The sequence below is a fragment of the Marmota monax genome, unplaced genomic scaffold (genome assembly GCF_021218885.2).
Source record: "Marmota monax isolate L192 unplaced genomic scaffold, Marmota_monax_Labrador192_F-V1.1 WCK01_AAM20220418_F8-fsc00095, whole genome shotgun sequence".
Lineage (NCBI taxonomy): Eukaryota > Metazoa > Chordata > Mammalia > Rodentia > Sciuridae > Marmota > Marmota monax.
In genome coordinates this window covers 6,488,124-6,508,660 of record NW_026695244.1, presented here as the reverse complement: position 1 = coordinate 6,508,660, position 20,537 = coordinate 6,488,124, and the positions used below count along the sequence as shown (strand labels likewise).

The 20,537-nt window shown below is 44.9% G+C and overlaps 1 protein-coding gene across 2 annotated transcripts in view; it reads left to right on the top strand.

The window, feature by feature from the left end:
* The window catches only part of Plekhm3 (pleckstrin homology domain containing M3), a 219,853-nt gene that overhangs the window by 175,545 nt on the left and 23,771 nt on the right, over positions 1 to 20,537 (top strand). Inside the window, exon 8 of one of the 2 annotated variants that reach the window (XM_046462964.2) lies at positions 1,804 to 8,034. The exons of the other annotated variant lie outside the window; for it this stretch is intronic. Coding sequence (XP_046318920.1) covers positions 1,804 to 1,981 — 178 coding nt within the window. The 3' untranslated portion in view covers positions 1,982 to 8,034. Of the gene's footprint in view, positions 1 to 1,803; positions 8,035 to 20,537 lie in introns of those variants that run through there. 2 annotated transcript variants of the gene reach the window in all.

The window sequence follows — 20,537 nt, the reverse complement described above, 5'->3', positions numbered from 1 at the left end:
AGCCTGAGGGGTATTGGAAGGGGCAGTTCCAGTGTGCCCTGTACCAGGGATTATACCAAGCACCTTCCCCATGATCTCATTTTAGGCACTCAGCACCCCAACAAGACAGATGCTGATATTACCTCCATTTAGCAAATGAAGAAACCGGCGCCTGGAAGGTGAAGTAACTTGCTCAAGGGCATTGTTTAGTCTGCTCAGACTACCATACCAAACACCACAGACTGGGCAGCTTAAACAACAGAAGTGTGTTTCTCACAGATCTGGAGGCTGGAAATTTCAGATCTGGTGCTGGCAGGATTGGCTTCTAGTGAGACTACTCTTCTTGGCTTGTAGGTGCCCTGTCCTCCTGTGGCCTTTCCTCTTAGGCACAGGGAGAGAGAGAGACTGAGAGCAAGCCTTCTGATGTCTCTTCTAAGGTTCTGTGCCTGTTGGATCAGGATCCCAACCTTGCACTAATACTGCCTAAACACAATGTCTCCAAATGCAGTTACACTGGGGGGTTGAGCTTCCACATATGGACTACAGTGGGACACACTTCAATCCATATCAGTGGCCAACAGTGGGAAGTGATTTGTAGATCCTTGTCTGCTCTCCTACCCACCACTGCATTTCCCTTTGCTTGGAGAGCCGAGTCTGGGCATGAGGACCTTAGGGTGCTATGAAGCCCCTATCTGCTGTCTCTCAGTTAGATCTCCTTCCTAATGTCTCCTGCCAAGTGACTGCCTCCTTTCCAGGACATGAGGTTAGATAGGAATCCTGAATGGTGCAAGGGACAAGTTGTGGCAGACTAGGAAATAACACCCCCAAGATCCTGAGCAGATGCTCAGGACTGAAACTAGAGGTCCTATGGGAAAAAACAAAGAAGGCTGAGGTGGATGGGACCTGGAAGAAGGGTTCCTCAATTCCTCTTTAAACCCAGTCCAGTGCTGGACACCCCCCGCCCCACTGGCTGCTGCTAACTGAACAGAATAATACAGGCGATTCCATGGGCTCCTAGGATGAGGTGAAAGTTGCTTGTCACTCATGTGTGGAAAGCTGAGAACTTGATCCACATCAGCAAGCCACTCACTGGAGCAGCTATAGTTGAGCTTGTCAGTCATTATTAAAAACTTCGCAGTAAAAACAAGCTATTCAGACTCCTGTGCAGGCTTCCACTAGACCGAACAACAAACTAGTCATCCACCTGGAATGTCTCCCCTCCATAAATTACAATATCTGTCCTGTCATTGGGGAAAAGAACACATTTTCTTTCCTACTCTCTGGGGCTTCCTTGTTCATTCTTATGTTGTCAAGGTAGGCTTTAGAAAGTGGGAAGCTTTTCCTAATTTTTCAAAAAAAAATTGACAAAGAGTAATAGACCCCAGGACATCATTGAGAGAATGGAAATGTGTCATTTTACCTCCTCAAACTGTCAAATCAAGGCAGCAAGTTAACAGAGGACCACTTAGCTCATTATAACAGAAGTAGAAAGCTGTATCCTCACAGAGGTGGTGCTCAGCCTGCTGTGAGGTGCAAGTGTTTCTGGTTATCCAAGCAATTCTCATTTTCTGTCACTTTTCCTAGAGTCACTACCCACCTTTCCTCCTCAGTGGAGAGAAAACAGGTGCATGGATCTTCCAGTGCTGCCCCTTGTCGCTGTGATAACATAGTCACTGGACACCTGCTGATTCCCCGCCATTTCTCCTCCTGTGGGCAGGGATGTCCAGGATAGTAGATGTGTCCCCATCTGCTCCCTGAGTCCACACACCTCAGCGTGTCACCTTCTTCACTCTCACACATCGTATCGCTGGTTGGCTTTCACAGGTGTGAAAGCTGTGGAGCCGTCTTCCATTCTGAATGCAAAGAAAAGTCTGTCCCCTGCCCGAGGTGCGTCCGCAGAGAGCTGCAAAAGAAGCAGAAGTCCTTCTGGCAGAGGCTGAACGTGGACGAGAGCCTGGAGGAGGCGTGCACCATGTTCGAGCTGTCCTACCAGAACACCTGACTTGCCGTCCAGGCCACTCACCCTGTAATGACCTGGCCAGAGGCTTCCGAGGGGACACCTACACCCCTGTGAGGAAGAGCACCCTCTTCAGCTAGATGTAGATATATATGTTTATTTATTTATATACACACTGTATGTCCTGTGCGTAGGTCCTGTGTAAATCATTGTCTAACAGGTCCACAGAGCTGCTGTGGCTGAAAACCTGCCGATTGCTGAGTTACACTTGGCCATGAATCTCAGCTGCTTGCTCCCAGCAAAACCTGGTTTACACACAAGGCTGTATAGTTCTGACCTTTTTTTTTTTTTTTTTTTTTTTTTTAAGTTCTTCTTATTTCTTTCTTCTTTTTCTTTTTTGGCTCTGAGGACCATTTTGTTACACAAGACATGGGAAGAAGCATTTCCTGCAGAGCAACAGAACTTCGGGTATTTTTCTGAGTTATTTATTTTTAGCCTTCTCTGAAGCCAAGGGAATTGAGGCAGGCACCATCGTGCTTTGTTTCATTAGGAAATCTCCAAACACAGGATTCTTCCAGGACCAGTGTCCTGGACAGAGGTGGGGATCATCCCAGCAGAGCCGCACGGTGGGAAGCTGGGAGAGTGTGCTTCCTCTGACAGAGAGTGACGCTCTAACTCAGGAGGAAAGCTGGTTCTGGTTTTAAAGTTAATCTCAGAAAGTTTTTTCCTGAGAAAAGAGGAGAACTCTGTGACCAATAACTGTATGTTGGTCTGTTTGCCACTACAAGTCCCAATGCCTGCCTAATGATGTGACTCTCCACCATTTTTGCCAGGTTGTAAATGTGACTCTCTTAAAACAGTTTTCCAAGGGTATTGTGGGTGATTGTTATGATTTTTTCATGGTGCTGGCTGGAGAAAATGTCCTAGGATCATCATTAAAGACATCGGAGCCTAGACTCGTAGGTGGAGTACACGGTCCGTGTCTGGGAGGAGACGAGCTTCAATTTCCTTTCACAGAGTCCTGCCTGTGTGGGCAGTTTCTACCCAGGCCTTTGAAATGCTTTATTTCTCAATGTTCACTGCACTTTCATTTTGATCTTTGTCGATTTAACCACTCTTGATTTCTACATTTTTTAATTATTTAAGAAATCAGAGTATCATTTTGAAAAGCATCTACTTTAAGCTATTAAGAAAATTTCAAACTTATAAATAGAATTAATGAATTAAATCTAATATTGTTTAAATAAGTAGATAGACACATATATAATTGCCACCTTAAAGTAAAGCAAAAAGTGCTAGTATAAATAACATATAGAAATAAGAAACATAACAAATCGCTTAGCTGTTTGGCAGGATAGTGGCCTCACACTGCAGAGCCCTGGTAAGAGCCACCATAGCAGTCTCTGTGACCCACAGCAGGTAGGACAGCACTGGAAACTGAACGGCTCCCATTCCTTCTGTCTTGACCCTTTCTTGAACAAGAAAATATGCTTCTAATGGAACAGTTCTCAGTCTTCCTTATGAGAAGATCCTGTATCTTTCACCCTGGCAGATGTCACCCATGCCTTTATGGTTTGGTCATTTCACCATTGCAATCTGGAGAGTCAGTGGTTCCCAAGGTCCATGGTACATCCAGCCCCACACCTTGCTCCATCCAGAGACCAGCTCATGATACTTCCGTCCATTTAGAGGCATTTCAGACTGACTTTTATGCAGTTAGCTGTAAGCATTTCGCCTCCCAACCTACGCCTGTTTTTTCAGCCCCAGACCACACATTTCAACTTCACAGTTCGGCACCAGGCATGCGTTTATGTTCTGCTTATACAGTAGCTGAAACCAAGGCATGAAACTTGTTAAAAGGCCAGGGCCCTATTCACGAGACACCTCATGGTGCCTTTTAATCTTAGAAAAGTAGGTTGACTCCCCCCCCCCCAACACACACACACTGTAGTTATAGAGAATGTTGCACACAAAAGAAAAAGGGTGGAAAGTCTCAGACACTTGGCAACCAGGCAAGCAAATTTGATCATCTCCTTTCCTCCTCCCCTTTGTGAAATACAGTATTTATATTTTCCAGCCTCAGAGAAGATAGCAGAACATGATCTTTCACAAGAGAATTATAGACCTGCTTATTATAAAACAGATGTGCTCCCATGGCAAAGTGCCTTCTCCCTCCGCCTCCAGCTCCCTGTCGCTGTAGCTTACTTTTGCCTTCGCTGTAATTAATGTATCTGTGATTCCAACTGTCAGCGAGGCCTTCCCAGCCCACTGAGATTGGAGACGGGAAGTATGATGCCCCCTCCCCAACATCTTCACTCTATGTACAGAATTTCCTGTCCCAGACACCCAGGATCAAACTGACAATAGTTACGGGTGACATTCTGAATCCCTGCTCTAAACACCTTTGTTTTTTTACCAGTACCCGTTTAGAGGGCTCTGCTAAATATTAGCAGTCCCTGGGAACAACTAAGAATTTTCCATCCCCGTCATATTCTGCTTATTTTCAAAAGGGAAAAAAATAAATATGCTATCACCATCAGCTACCCAGAACTGGAACTGTGTCCCCACGGCTTCTGTTTTCTCTCCTTTTTGTGCAACCCTGACAGCCTTGTTCGTGCCAGCCACAGGCCTACAACAACACTCTGCCACCACCACCAAAATCTAATAGGACAGAGTAGAGCCAGCTTAGGAGCGGGTCTGCCATGAAAATTCAAAATTGCTGTTTTGAGTCCCAAATGTAGTAGAGTGCATGAACGCCCTTACTGTTTTCAGCCCTAGCAAATTCCTTGGTGCAATGTTAGGTAATTGTTCCACTGCTTAGAAACTGTCAAAGAAAAAAAAGGCAAGTCTGTGGATTTCCAACTTCTTAAGACCAAACTGATACCTGATTTTCCTCGTGTTCCATTTTTCATCCCATGGTAAATATACTGCACGTAAAGCATAGGAGAAAATGGCCAATTAATCTTCTAGAGCTGGCGGCCAAGTTCAGGGAACTGCTTTTCACTGAAAGGCCCATTCCCTGGTGTATAACTTGAGGAAATCCCTCCTACCAGTGCCAGAAACTCATGTGTGAGACCGTCCAACCCTGGTGAAATGTTGGCATCCAACCCCCCGGTAAAGAAGCCAATTCCTAAAATAGACTTCAGTTTGCACCGCTGCAGGACAGCCTCAGAGCACTTAGGAAGTGGTCAACTAGGGTGGCTGTCCGGGGCTACCCCTTCCCAAAGTTGAAATGTCTCTACGTGAAAACCATGGAAATCCACATCCCCTTCTGCTTCACTGTCTTTTCAGAGGACCCACAGTCACTTTCCTGTCATAGTGGTAAGGGTCATCTTGTTAGGAGCTGAGGGTAACCGCTTCTCAGTTCTTTTCAACTAGGCCTACCCCCAAAAGAGAATATGGCTGGTGCTTGGGATTTGTGGTGCCCGACCCAGTGGTACCCTTCAGGCTCCTGAAAAGGAACTGTGCCATGATTCCTCCTCAGCTGCAGTGGGAACCAAGGTGTCTCTATCATCTGATTACTGAACACAGCCTGTGCTGGCCAGGTCTGGACTCCATGCTCATCTCTGCATGTTGAGTGCTCACCCCAGCTGTTAACACCAGATAGTTTCGTTCTGTACCTCCTCAAAGAGGCTTGGCTTCCAAACCTGGGGCTTTGTTCTGTATCCATTGGCCAAAAAAGGCCACATATAAATTAATTGTCAGGGTGAGGCTGGCATGATGCCACTCACACTGAACACTTATTACAGAGACAGGCATTATCTGAGGTCCATTCCACTCTGGAGTCAGGGTAAAGCCACTGCTGCTGCTCATATGTGTGTGCAGAATTATTCTTCTCCATTATCTGCTGCACTTTGTTTTTGAAATAACTAGACTATGAAATAAATCTTCAATTCTCTATTCTAATACTGCCTGGCTTCAATACAGATGTTATTTTATTTTATTACTTCTCATAGTAGATTGAGTACAATTTTTTATTGCACTTTTTATTTCTTGAGCTACCTACTTTTTTTCATACTTTGAAATAATGTGGAAAAGTAGAAAAATTGGGACACGACTGAAAGAAAAAACACTGCTCTCTTTGGCATGCAGGGAGTCATTGGCAAATCCTTCTGCTTTCCCTTTCTGGGTGCCGTACTTGTCAGTGATGGGCATCAGGGACTTCAGATGTCCTGCTCCTTGTGCCACTCTTCTGACCCAAGTTAGTGCAACCAGCTGCTCTAGGTCCAGTCCGGGGATGGGTGAATAAGTCCTGCTCAGTTAATCCAGACAGACAGATGTTGATTTCTATCGTGTGGGACAGTGTTTTGACAGTTAAGGCTTGACACCCAGCAGCCTTTTTATCAACAGACTTTTCATTTCATTGGGTTCAAAAACTCTGACTGAGGGTTTTTTCTCTAGTACGTTTTTGTAGGTCCATGGCTGAAGTCAAATCCAAGCCATTTGTTAAACTTTAGGTAAAAGCAAACCAAATGTAAGTGTGGAATATCCTCCTAAGCAAAGCCACAGTTGTCAGGGGTTTTACTTACAATGGGTTCCAAGTGGCCACGTTACATGGCCCTGTGCTCACATGGGTCCTCTGCTGTGCTGAAAGGCCATTAAATGAGATAACTGCTGCTTTGCTTTGGTTTCTCCCATGGGATGCTCATCTTGTTGGAAAGCACTTGAATGAAGCCAGTTGTTGCCCAGGGTAGAAAATTCAGGCACCTCCAGCAACTCTCACACAGTTGAGGATTGCTTCTGACTGGCCATGAACCACAAACCAGCCCCTCTCTCGTTCATTTGCTCTTCCTTGTCCCTAGTCCTGAATCCCAGCCCAGATTCAGGGCTCACGGCTAATAACCCACCCAATGGACCACTGGGCCTGTGACCCCTTCTCCATGTTGGCCTTTCCACTTGTTTCTCTTCCCTGTAGGAGTGCCTTATAGTGCTGTCTAGTGCTTCTAGTCTATCTACCTGACCCACTTGAAGCCTGCAGGACCCTTCAACTAAATATGGATCCCTTCACCTCTTCCTGGCTGGCTGCTCCTCACACAAGTGCACCTGCAGCCCACATACCCCGACATGCACGAAAGACCTTCCACCTTTGCTTAACCTGGTGCCTTAACCTCATGCATAAAGGGATTCACATGGCAAACATGGTTACAGTGGTACAAGCATTGGCTTCTTAGTGCCATTGGCGCTTTTACTAAGAGACACAACCAATCAAGGTTTTAACTTTGTTTCGTACTGTTTCTTAGTCACTCTTTTTGATTGCTTGCTTGCTTGCTCTCATTAACCAAACTCAGGGGATGTCATCTTGTCACCAAGGCCAATGGAGAGAGAAGTAAAACCAGCTATCCAGAATTGAATCAGTAAAATCAATGAACTTAATCTTTTTCAGGTTCAAAAATTACACAAACACAAGGAGTTTCTCTTCCTTTACTGTATGAAGATTTTCTTTTTATTTTGCCACCTGTTTTCCACATGGGAAGTGGAAGCCTCGTGGGTAAATTTTGATGGTAATGTCTCGGTGTGGCATGGGCAGTCCACTGAGCTATCAGATTAGGCTTGTGCTACTAGAGGCCTATGTTCTGGCTTTGGTCACCTATCAGACTTCGACTGTGAATAACTGTTAGCCACCATCGAAGAAGTAAGGAAAAAAAAAATCTATTCCTAGCAAATGGGAAAAGGAGAGGCAATGCCTAGGTTGCAAATGCAGAGTGTGATGTGGTGCTACAGAAGAGTTTCGCACAACTTGTTCTCAGGCTCCTGCATCAGATCCATGGGTTTTCCTCATTTCTGCTCATGCAGTACAGAATTGACTAAAATTTTGGCTTTGGGCTATTGTATCGCTCTCTGTTAAGCTATTTGTCATAGCTAATGTGTTAACGTACATGTGTTCTTTTTTTCTGGATTATGTTGCCTTTTGTTTTGGCATAACTTATCCATATTTTTGTTTACATAATTTAAAAAAATATCAGTAACTGTAATAATATAAAACTGCAGTTGTGTTGTTGACAAGAACCTATTGCTTTTACAGTCATCTGTCACATCATTTAAGTGCACCCATTCTTAATATATAGAATTATCTTGCTCAATAAACAATTTAGAAAGTACTTTCTCTTCTCATAACAACTTCACTAAAATACTGTTTTTGAGAGGTGGTGAAAGCCCAAGACAAGCCCCGGATATTAGTTCAAAGTCAAGATTTGAGGTTTATTGGGAGTGAGCTACCAGGACTTTAAAATATCTCTTAACAGTAGCCTTACAGATGGTCTTTGTTTTTTTGTTTCCTAAATTCATCAATCTACAATATTCTCATTAATCCTTCCCATGTTTATAAAAAATGGATTGTCACTTGTAAAAAGACACATGTCGTGTTAGCCTTATTTGCTGAATCGAAGCATGATTGCTTTTAGTTATGAGACAAGCTGCCCCAGCTCATGCACTGAATGCCCTAACCAGCTCTTCCCCAAGGCTTCCTGCTCTGGTTTCATCTTTCCTCTTCCGCACTCTCCAAATTAAATGAACACGTGCCAGGCAAAGGAACTGGTTCCATGTTTTTGGAGTGAAATAGCAAAGTGTAAAAAATAAAGAGTCGGTGTTTATGCTCCAGATAGCAGCCCTCTGGGAGTTGGGAGTGATTGAAAATGAGTGCAGCTACCTCCTGCCTGGGCTGGCCCTTACCCCTCCACCAAAAAGGCGGTGGGGCACAACAACCGTCCACCTGGAACTTTTCAAAAGCACCATTTAAACTCACTTTCCCAAAGAAGGACATTGAAAAGAGACTAGAACAGGCACCTCTGGTAAACATTTACCAAAGGTGAACCCTGAGCCTTACTCCCTGAGACACACCCAAACTGGGTCATGCCCAGCCTCTCCTACCCCACCCTCAGGAAGCCAATCAAGTCTCACGCCCACTCTGTCTAAGGAATAACTGGACTTCATCCTCACACAAAACCTGCCACAGTCTATGATAAAAAAGAGACAAGTTAATGTTTCACTGCACCAAAGTAGTCACACATTGTAGTCCGAGCCCAGATTCCACTACTTCTCAGGACAGGTGAGCTTCCCCCAGTTGGAGTATACTAGTGTGGCCGAGCAACTCCAGATAGTTTGGGCATCACCAAAGAGGAAGATATGCAAAGATGCTGTCAAAGTTCATCTCCCCCCACCCTCAGGAGACAGTGATTTGAATCTCCCTTGTTTTCCTGTTCTGTTCTTGATGATAGCTCAAGAGGATGGCTTAAGGCAGTGGTTCCCACATTAGAAATACAAAAATAAGAGCAAAATGTCAGGTGTCCTCACAGACAGTTGAATCAGGATCTCTGAATGGGGCCTGAGTATTGTATATTTTATAAAGTGCCAGGTGTGGGCTGGGATGGAGCTCAGTGGCAGAGCACTTGCCCAGCACGCACGAGTCCTTGGGTTTGATCCCAACACCACAAAAAGAAAGGAAAGGAAGAACGGAAGGACTCCCTGGGTGATTCTGATGTATTCTGAAAGTCAAGAACCACAATCCTAAATGAAGTAGACTTGAAATAAACATTGGCTTGGCATATGGCAGTCAGCAGCGGGACAGCGACACAGGGATTATGGAAGGACTCTAGAGCTTTAGTTGCCTTCCCCTTTTCCCGACAGAAACGAATAGTACTTTGGAACTTCTGCTCAAAGACTATAAATGTTTTCATAAAATCTTACCTTTATACCCCTTTTATTGTCTGTCAGGGTGCAGATAGCTTCTATTAATTCAGTATATACCAACCTCTAGAAAGCCTGGTGAATAGAAGTGTCATGACTGCAGGTGACTAAGCTGGCCCACAAAAGAGCCTCGTAGTGTCCCTTTCATTTTTTTTATTCCTGCTGGCAAGGCTGGGATCATTCTTCAGATGCATACATGTGAGAGTATGCTTCAGGCCTGGGCCCATCCCAATGTACACACACCTCATCACTCTGAATGGTAATGTTTAAAATGAAAAACTACCAGATGCCTTTTGCCTAGAGAGGCTCAGAAAATTCAGGAAATCTTGCCCGAGTTCCAATTCCCCTTGGTTCTATAGAAGAACTAGGCTATAAAACAAACCAGAATCATTCCAAATCCAGGTACCTGTTGAACTGATGATGATTTTCAATTTCAACTGCCAGATAACAGGTGAATGGAAACTTAGAAGTTCTTGTCCTTCTTTATGAAGTCAGTATCTTAACTAAAGGCAAGTATTGCTCCCTGATGGAGCATTTCAACAAAGAGTCCAGACTCTTACCAAAGGTGTCATCTGCTCCATGCCCCCGATGCTTAATACTCAGGAACACCCACAGCAGCAATAGCTTGCTACTAAATCACTGCAGGAAATAAGTGTGAAGGGGCTGGAATGCAACTTAGGAATGAACTTAAGTCTACCAGGGCCTTCCCTAGGACTTCTTCCAAAGCAGCATCATTAGAAACCACATTCCTGATTGGGTGGCGGGGGGAGGGGCGGGAATACTTTGGATTTAAAAAAAAAAAATTACATTAGAGTCTGATTAGGGTAGAGGAATCTTCTCCCAGGATAACAAAGGTCTCTGGTACACAACACCCAGGAAGCGCAGGCAAAACACAGCCAACAGAAAAATATAGTTCGTTCTTCCCTCATTTGCATCTATTCCCTTATATTTTGGACAGAAAAGTCTAGCCAGAAGAACAAATGGTTCCCATGGCTGAGCATATAGAAATTCTGATTTATGTGTACTGACATCCAATTTACCTGGACAATAGGGAAATTCATTACTCCACCACTTTTATTTCATATTCCTCCATTAAGAGCTATTGGTTTTAAGCAAATCAGCTAGAGTTCATGAGTTCATACAATATTTCAGATTCTGCCATGCAACCTCAGGCAGCTGTTGGTCTGGGGAAAATTCCTCCAGCTTTTGTCCATACTCTCCCAATATGATCTGTTGTTCTGAGGCTGAAGAGCTGCTATTAGCACTGTAATTTTTCCAAATGAACATTGAGCTAAATTATCTCAAATGTATAAAGAAACATCTCTCACTATGTTATGGAAAATTGCCTCCCAAATTACAAGACTATACAAAGCACATATTAATTCTGGGCCCAAGGACATCCAAATTGCCTTGGATTCCATGCTGCATTGTGGTAACACTCTTAATAATGTCAGGCTCAGGATATCACAAGGTGCATGCTGTTATGAAAATAAAACGGAGTTTTTCTCCATTAGGATCACCCTACACACACCCAAGCCCAGCTAGAGGAATTTTGCTCTGAGATTCACGTCTTTTGCAGAAGAAATAAATTCTAACTGCACAAGCAGGGAGTGAATTTGAATTCTAAACTGTATCAACACCCCCCCACACCCCCAAGATGGCTTTCTTACTGCTGCCCAGGAGTGAGGCAGCCTAGAAAGTAGATGGTGGCAGTCATTGTGCCTAGGGAAGATGCTACCGAGGCGTCAGAAGTAGCTCCTGCTCAAGAACATTCAAGCCCATGCCAAGATCAAGGGAGATCAAACCCAAGACCTCACGCATGCTAGGCAAGTACTCTAACACTGAGCCACGTCCTCAGCCCTTTTTATTTGAGACACAGTCTCAAAATAAAAGCCAAGAGGCCATCCCAAACCTAGCCAAATCGATGGACATTCCTTGGTATCATCTCAATTCCAAATAAAATGTATCTAATTGTTTCAGAACATCTTTTCTTGTTTTGTTTGAATAGCTGGTCTTTTTTGAAAAATAGAAATAAGAATTCAAAGTACTCCTCCTGAAACCTTGATAATATGTAAAGAGTGGGATACCTCCATAGCATCTCTGCCCCCTTAAGAAAGATAAGGCACCCCCAGTCTTCCTCTGAGGGCACTATCCCTTCTCTTCTCATTCAGGTAGTCCTGCCTGTCCATCCAAGTCCCTTCCTTCAGGGTAAGATCTTACATGAATCTTGGCAGCAGGAATTTAAATTTTGTGGGAAGCTGGGCGTGCATATAGGAAGGCAGCTTCTAAAGAAGATGTTAAAGAGAGTGTTAAATAACTGACTCATTGAAACAACCTGCTCAGGAAATAGGGTGAGATCCTACAGAGTTGAGTGGAAAAAGAAACCAGCAAGCAAGAGTTCTTGTCTAGTCCCTAGCACCGTGTTGAGAACCAAGGCATTCTGAACCAACAAGCTTGTCCTCCTAAGCAAGAGCATTGCTCCATTCCTGACCTGTCTCCAGTGTCACCCTGACCCAAGGATGTTAGGATTCAAACACCCTTATTCGGTTCTTGTCCTGGGTGAGTATTAAATATTTGTGAAATAAAATTAAAAGGCTCAAAATTCTATGAGAGAGGATTTGCCTAGTAGATCCTCCCAAATAAAACAAGCTGTCCAGATATTTTCTATAAATGTCATTGTTTGCACCATGTTTAGATACACAATCAATCGTTTTTTCCATCAACATAAATAACTATTTGATTCAGATTGTTATCTAAAGCAGGCAGGAGGAGCCCACGAACATTTTTCATTATGGTCCAAATTTTTCAACTTTAATTTCCCCTTTTGTTGATCTCGGGCCACAAAAAGAAATAGATAATGGAAGAGATGGAGTTTCCTGCTATGATGTGAACACAGGACCACAGCCAAAGTGACCATTCTCAAACTTCCGTCCACGAAACAGCAGTATGAGTGTTAGTAGGAATGTGTTGGAAATGCACGTTCTCAGGCCTCACCTAGAGCTACTATCCAAGACACTCAGTGTGGGGCCCAGGGATCTGTGTTTTCATCATCTTACACACACACACACACACACACACACACACACACGGGATTGTACTGCATACTGAATCTGAGACCTACTGTGTGCTAGGGGAGCTTTACCAATAATTTGGCCCTCTCTGCCCTCATTTAGGGAGCAGATCTTTATGGAGCCTCCTGTATGCCAACTCTCTGTGAGATGCTGGGGATTCAAAGACACAGAGACACAGCCTGCCCTCCAGAAGTACAGAGTAAACTGCTGCTGGGAGATCAGCTCTCAGGAAGGTGGGAAGGACAAGCTCTCAGTCCAGCCCTTAGATTCCTGGCTTTCATGCTGGGTGAATTTGGTCAAGTTACTTAACCTCTGGGAGTGACTAAGAAGCCCCATTTCCTTATATGTCTTTTCTGTGAGGGTAATAGAAGTAGTCACATTATGGGATTGTCGTGAGATTTAAGTAAAATAATGCATACAAGACACTTAGCAGTGGCTCAGTGCACAGGAATGGAGGAATCGAGGTCAGGGTCTATTATTTCAGGGTGCAGGGAGACTGTGAAAGAGGGTGTGTGTCTAGCCTTCCTGAGCAGAGAAAGCTTCCCAGGAAGGCACGGTTGGGGTTGGTCTAGGACGGTGAGTCATTGTGTATAAAGGAAGGGCGTGGGCTGGAACAAGGTGGCACTGGACTCCAGGTGACCTTCGTGGATTTCTGGGGCATTCTCCAGCAGGCCCGAGAGCTCTGGAAGCATCATTTGGCTTTGACTTTGTTCTTGTCTGCCATCATGCCCAACTCCTCTTTAGAATCACTTTATAGGTCAGCAAAGGGGTAGGGATGTAGGTCAGCAATAGAGTGCTTTCCTAGCATGCATAAGGCCATGGGTTCAATCCCCAGTAACCCCCACCAACACACACATACACACACACAATTGTACAGGATAGAGGTCAGCATAGCCTTCCATATCATGTCCTGGACTTCCCTGGAGTCTGATATACCATAAGAAAATAGCTAAACCTCTCCTCTTTCTGGCTCTCACAGCCCAGAAATGTGGTTGAAATAGAGACACCACCACAGACCAGTCTCAACACTCGGCTTTCAGTTCCCTGTTCTGTGGGGAGTTTTTCTCTGAGCCTTTTCTCACCAGCCTCTTCCATCGTTGCATTTGGTGGCAGAAACCCAGGAGTCTTGGAGTCCTGGTCAGGGAAATGGGCTCTACCTGTTTCCCTTCCCCAAGAAGGGCCATCACCCACACCTCACCTTCACCTCCTTCCCATCCCACCACCACCAGGGACCTGAAACCAACTGCAGCACAGTCTATATTTTTCCAAAAATAATTCTTTTCTCCTTGGATTTCATTATTAATTTAGAAAGCCCAGCACAAGCCAGAGTGCTGGGCCCCCTCTGTGCCTCCACCCCGCCCTCCACCAGGAACCTGGGCCTCCGGTCCTCCACCTCCTCCTCCTCTCCTTTTATTTCCATGGCTCCCTGATTGGAAAAGAGCGGCCCCCTTCTTCCTCCCCAACTCCACAATTGTCACCGCCAATTAGTGCATTGTTAGGACACACAATGGCGTTACTGTAGCCAGTGGAATGGGAGGCCTTTGTGCTTCTCCAACCGGCCATGGGGGCAGTCAAGTTTCATTTAGAGACTTAAAACACAACACCAGAAGAGAAGTAAAAAGCACCCAGAAAAAAAATTAGTGGTGTGGGGGGGACACATATACACACAGAGAGAGAAAAGAAAAAAAGGAGAAAGTGAAGACAAAGATGAAGGAGAAGAAAGGCTGTGGCAACTAAATGTTGAAAGGGGGAAAGAAAAAATCTGCTATTCAGGGTTAGCCCCGACTCATGAAAAGACCCAAGTGGTCGCTACACACTGAAGTCTCCCCCTCAGAACACAAAAAGGACTCAAGCTTAACAGTAATTAGTGGCCTGATTGTGCTTGGAACACTGTGTGTCTTTAGAAGATCTTTCCAACTTTTATACTTTTTTTTTCAGTCTTCTCCAATAAAGAGGATGGGAGGAGAAAGGTAGGGGCTGGGGAGAAAGTAAGGGACCTGCGAGCCACATTCTCCCAGCCGTCTGGGGTGGGGGCAATTCAGCCTTTCTCTTTGACAGGTAAATTGGATTTTATTCTCTAAAGCTTGTAACTAATTATAGACGGTATTTTCCTGTAAGAATGTCACATATGGGTACATTTTAGAGTCACTGTTTTATTTGTCTCAAGTACCTTTCGAGCAGCCTAGCCCTTTTTGCTGCCCGGAAGATGCCCCCAGAGGCCCAGTGTCTTTCATCCAGAGCCCACGGGCTGTGGATTTGTTTGCTTTTTTTTTTTTTCCCTGTCAGCAAAATTTCTATATCTAGGAGAATCTTTCCTACTTGTAAAATTAATATCCCAGTTTAAAGAGCGATCAACCTGAGGAGGCAGCCTTTGCATCTGAGTGCAACTGTCCCCTGTACCTGTGTGTTGGTGACATCACCTCCTGGTCTTCTTCCTCCCTCTTCCGCCTCACCTATCCCTAAAGCAACCAGACATGCTCCTGCTTGTTAGAGCACAGAGCAAGGGATGTTCAGAAGGGCAAAGTGGCCACCCCCAAAATGGGCTCAATCAGTGGACACCCAAGTTCATCCTCACTATTATCCTCCCACCTGCCCCCAGCACATCTCCTAATTTCTGGAAGTTCAGAGTTACCTCAACAAGTCTCCCTTACCAAACAAGAATGTTCATGTGTTGCTGTTTTTTTTTTTTTTTTTTTAAAAACAAAACAGTAATTAGTGGCCTGGAGTCTGATATACCATAAGAAAATAGCTAAATGTTTGGAGCAACCTAACTCCATGAGGCCAAGCCATGACTTGTACCTACCTCACTCTGTGACTTGTGTTTTCATTTCCCTTCAAATATGCCTCTCTTTCCTCAGAACCGATGCTTCCCCCCCCCCAGCCTTTTTTTATGAATAAGCTATTTGGAAATATCTGCTCATGGAAGGGTTAAAAAAATCTCCCCCATCATTAGATACAAGAGCATCAGAATTTACTGGGAGGGAAAGTCAGGGAGGGGACCACCCTGGATGTAAAGACAAGTTCTAACACACATCCCACCAACAGGTGACAGTGGGAAGGTCCCTCTTGACAGGTGAGCCTCAGCTTACTTGTGTGTAAAAGGCGAGTCATTGCGCTCATCTTGAGGTGTTGAGGTGAGGATTCGAGACTTCTATCAATGGGAGGGGCCCTGGCACTGAGCACCGCTGGCTGCTACTGGAGGTACTGCACAGTGTGATTCTTTTCTATTCTTTCCTGCTATATGTAGAATTGTCCTGGGCTCTTGGTGACTATCTTGACACTTACTGGCTCCACAGCCATCAATGCCCCCAGAAAGGCACATCCTCATTCAGCCCTCTGATAATGGCTCATGGAACACCACAAGTCCCCAAGTCAGGAAATGCAAATCTGAAGGGGATTGTCATGAAACCAAGGATGATTTTGCTGCCTCCAAATGCTGTATTGTGGGTCCGGTGTGGTGGCGCATGCCTGTAATCCCAGCAGCTCAGGAGACTGAGGCAGGAGGATCACCAGTTCAAAACCAGCCTCAGCAAAAGTGAGGTGCTAAGCAACTCAGTGAGATCCTGTCTCTAAATAAAATACAAAATAGGGCTGGATGTGGCTCAGTGATCCAGTGCCCCTCAGTTCAATTCCTGGTACCAAAAAAAAAAAAAGATAAATACTGTATTGCTAGGTAGGGTGAAGAGGGGGATTTATTGGGCTCCCTCTAGATTTGGGTCAGAGAAAACGCTGCCTCTGTAGAAAACAGAGTAAGGGAATTCCCAAAAGAGTTCTTGGCCAGGGGCACGTGACAGGTCCATGAGCCACTCCTGCTTTACCTCCATTCTCAGCCTTTTGCTGTGGGTGAGATAACGGAAGCCCAGAGACTCTAGAACCTGCAAAGAGGGAGGCACAAGAGATATCCATGGAGGGTGGCCCGGTCACGTGCTGCGCCACCAGGGTCCCCTCATCAAGTTCTCCACCTCCAGAGCTTTTAAGGCCCCAGTTCCTCGCCACCCACTGCTGTGCTCTTCCCTCACCAGCTTCCTCTAGACCACTTGGACCACTTCTTCACCAGTCTTCCTTCAGTGGGGGCGTGGCTCAGTGGATGTGGCTCACTAGACTTCCTTCAGCTGGGGGCGTGGCTCCACTGTGGCCTTTGTTCATGCAGCCTCATCTTGCTTCATCTCAGCTTAAAAATTTCAAGCTCCAAACTGTCACTAGAAAGCATTTGATAATATGCTCCTACTTTCTCTTTAACTTCTCCTGCCACTGGGATGGCTTGCTTTGTGGACACATAACCTGGGCACCTGCTGGCTTTAATGCCCACCTGCTGCCAGCTTGAAATTCTGAATAATTTTGGACCAAAGGTCCCTGCATTTTCATTTTACACCAGCTTTGCCTGTGGTTTGCATGCATTCCCCTGGAAGCCTGTGCTATAAACTTCATCTCCAATTCAACAGTGTTAAGAGGTGGCACCTTTGAGACCCGAAGAGGCTGTGAGTGCTCTTCCCTCATGAACGGAATCATGCTGGCTATAGAAGGGCTCAAGCTGCGAGCTCAAACTCTGCCTCCTACCACAGGGTGACACAGCCAGAAGATCCTCACCAGACACCAACCCCTGGATACTGGACTTCCCAGCCACCAGAAGTATGAAGAATCATTGTTTTCTTTATAAATCGCTCAGTTTGTGGTCACAAAGCAGACTAAGATGTCCCACAAGTATAGTTGCCAGTCCTGCCACCCTCAACTTCCCACTTCATATTTCTCCTCACCAAACACCCTTCCATTTTCCAAAGCTTTTTGTAATCCCCTCTAAATCTAGTTACCCTTCTAGTCACCCTTCAAATCTTTGCTTATACATCTTTCTTTGAGAATCTTCACTGATCTCCTCCCCAAATAATTTATTGCCCCTTGGCAAATGTCCACTTTTTAGCTTTTTATAGCTTATTCTTATTCATTTCCTGCCTCAATTTAGAGATTAGGAATTCCAAAGGGGTATAATTTGTATCTTCCGCAGTTACCAGGGTGTCTAGATTTTGCTCAAGTGACATTGAACCAAGTGGAATATTTAAGAAACAAATATTTATTAAAGTGTCATCATATGTCATCTTATAATAGCACTGAAAACTTGGGACTTAATGAATTCAGCTTTCACTCCAGTGACTTTACCTGTGCATCTGTACAGATTTATAGGACTATATCCTCACTCTAACCTTACCCAGGGCCCTCAGGGTAAGGTTAGTCACTCCTGTGACTGATACAGGGAACAGTAGGTTGCATGGGGACAATTTCAAAGGTGGAGCTGCTCCCCACTGTCTGGGACCAATTAGGCAACTTCTGTTATGAGGTTTGTCTTAGAGTAACACCATCCAATAGAATGTTCTGGAATGCTGGAAATGTCCTGTAGCTGCTCTGTCCAGCATGGTAGCCACTATTCATGTATGCTATTGAGCCCTTGAAATATAACTAAAGCAACTGAGGAACTGAAGATTTAATTTGATTTCATTTTAATTAGAAGTAACGCTTTGCTTCATGATGGAGATATGCTATGAGAAATGCGTAGTTAGGCAATTTCATCATTGTGTGAAATCATATGATGTATTTACACAAACTGAGACAGCTATGACATCAGTAGGTGATAAAATCTCACGGGACCACCATCATATATGCAGTTCATCATAACTAATCAAACATCATTATGTGGTCCCTGACTTTAAATGCACATATGCTTATGTGGCTGGTGGTTCCCATATTGGACTGCACGGTCTCCCACAATGTTACTGATCCTTGTCATGAGCTAAGAAGCACTTAAGCTCACAAACTTGTTGCTTCAGAAAGATTTTTTTTTTTTTTTTTTGCAAATGAGAAGCCTTTGAGTACCTCTTAAGAAGAAAGTTTGTCTGTGGAAAGGAAAACAATCTTCTCTGACTTCCCTGAGTGACACCAGCAACTTCTCTCCACACACATACAGACAACCACATCTGGGACTCTCCCTGCTGCAGCTATATTTGGTCCTACCTGTGAAATGAGAAAACAAAAAGCCTTCCACACCTGGGGGGGAAATACCTGTTGGGGTCAAATACTTCTATTATGGTTACCAAGGGCAATAAGACCAGTTTACATTCCTTTCCTCCAACGTTTTCAGAAGATTCCTATTAAGGTGAGTTACAGTTCTCCACAGGTCCTGTGCAGTCAGGATCACAGCCCCAGACATGATACTAGCAGAAGGTCATCGGATGCTGGCTTGTTCAACACTAAGTGAAGCAGAGACGGAGAGAGAAAATTCCATTTTTGGAGGTGCATTGTCCCACATCCCCCCACCAATACACACACACACACAGAACTCCTGTGACTGATACAGGGAACGGTAGGTTGCATGGGGACAATTTCAAAGGTGGAGCACCTGGGTCAGTCAACCCCTCAGCAAACCTAATGACCAAGGATCAGGACTATACCTGCAAATCACAGAAGAGGGAGCCCCGCCCCCAGCCTCTTCATATTTAAAATGATCCACAAAGTGGTAGAAGAGGGAAAGCCTCTAGAAGATTTGAATTATAATTCCATATGCTATTTAAAATATCATCATCAAAAGGATAAGTTCATGACAAGGCTCCAAGAAAATGTGGGTCCTTCTCCTCCCCTCAGGCTGCCACCCTGCAAGTTTAACAACTGGCTCTGGATCCTGCACACTGCTGTCTCAGAGTCTCCTCTTCCTCATCCGTGAAATGGAAGCACAATAGCAATACTGCTACGTGCTGAGGATCCAAGCCCAGCCTGAGCCTGAGCACATCGTGAAGCTCCCTTGAAGGCACTTGATCAAGTGGAAAACAAACGATACTCACTGGCTCCCCAGCCGGGGCAGGAAAGTAGCAGCCACTACCTACAGGGAGCCATCTTCAGAATTCCAGGGGCAGAAGAAGCCAGAAGGATGTGAGCTCTCCCAGGCCCAGGAATTGGCCCGTGGGCCTGGCTTGGTCCCCACTCGAATTCCAACTGTTCCAGAAGAAATGCGAGTTAGGCAGCCCACTCCACCCCTGCACTGAACACAGAGGCCACTTAAACTGTTTGCTCAAATCCAGACCTTTCTTTGGAGGTAGATCAAGTTACTGGCCAGGTGATTATTGTTTCTAATGGTCTGCAAACAGGTTCTCAACCGTTAACCCCTCCAGCCTCTGGGAGTACTTGACAAGCCAACTGGGCAGAGGCAAAGCAGGCACCACCCTGGGAGCTCCATGGTTTGACAGACGCGCAAAGAACTGCTGAATTTAGTAGGGTCCTGTGCCAACGGGTTGAGGCCCAACTCTAAGCTGTGCTCCCCAAATAGCCTGTGGCTCCTCCCAGTGTTCTCAGATTCCCAGGAGGACCTTGAGTTTAAGCCAGGGGCTGGAGAACTCATAGGTGTGCCAGGCATTGTTCACAAAGTAAAGAAAACAGGCAAGTTTGAGAGGCATTAAGGCCTTCCTGCCTGTCAGACTGAATTCTTGAGCCTCCACTGCTGATCAGTGTGAGCTTGGGCAAGTGACTTAACTTCTCTGTGCCTCAGTTTCCTCATCTATACAGTATGCATAAAAATGGAATCCTCCCTGTGGTGTTGTGTGGCAAAGTGTAGATAAGGCCTAGAGAGCACTTAGCAAAATACCAGCACATAAGTAAGTACACAATAAACAGTAGCTGCGGTTATTATTTTAATAATATTTTAATATATGAAGAACTGTTGTAGTTAATAAAATGCAAGTTCATTTTCAGACACTGCACTTGAATTTAAAAGTCGTTTTTCTTTTCTGCATACTTTCCTGTTCCATAGATTTCAAAAGGAGGAATGTCAATGGGTGTTCAGGCCTTCAGGAGGGGTCCTCGTTCTTGGG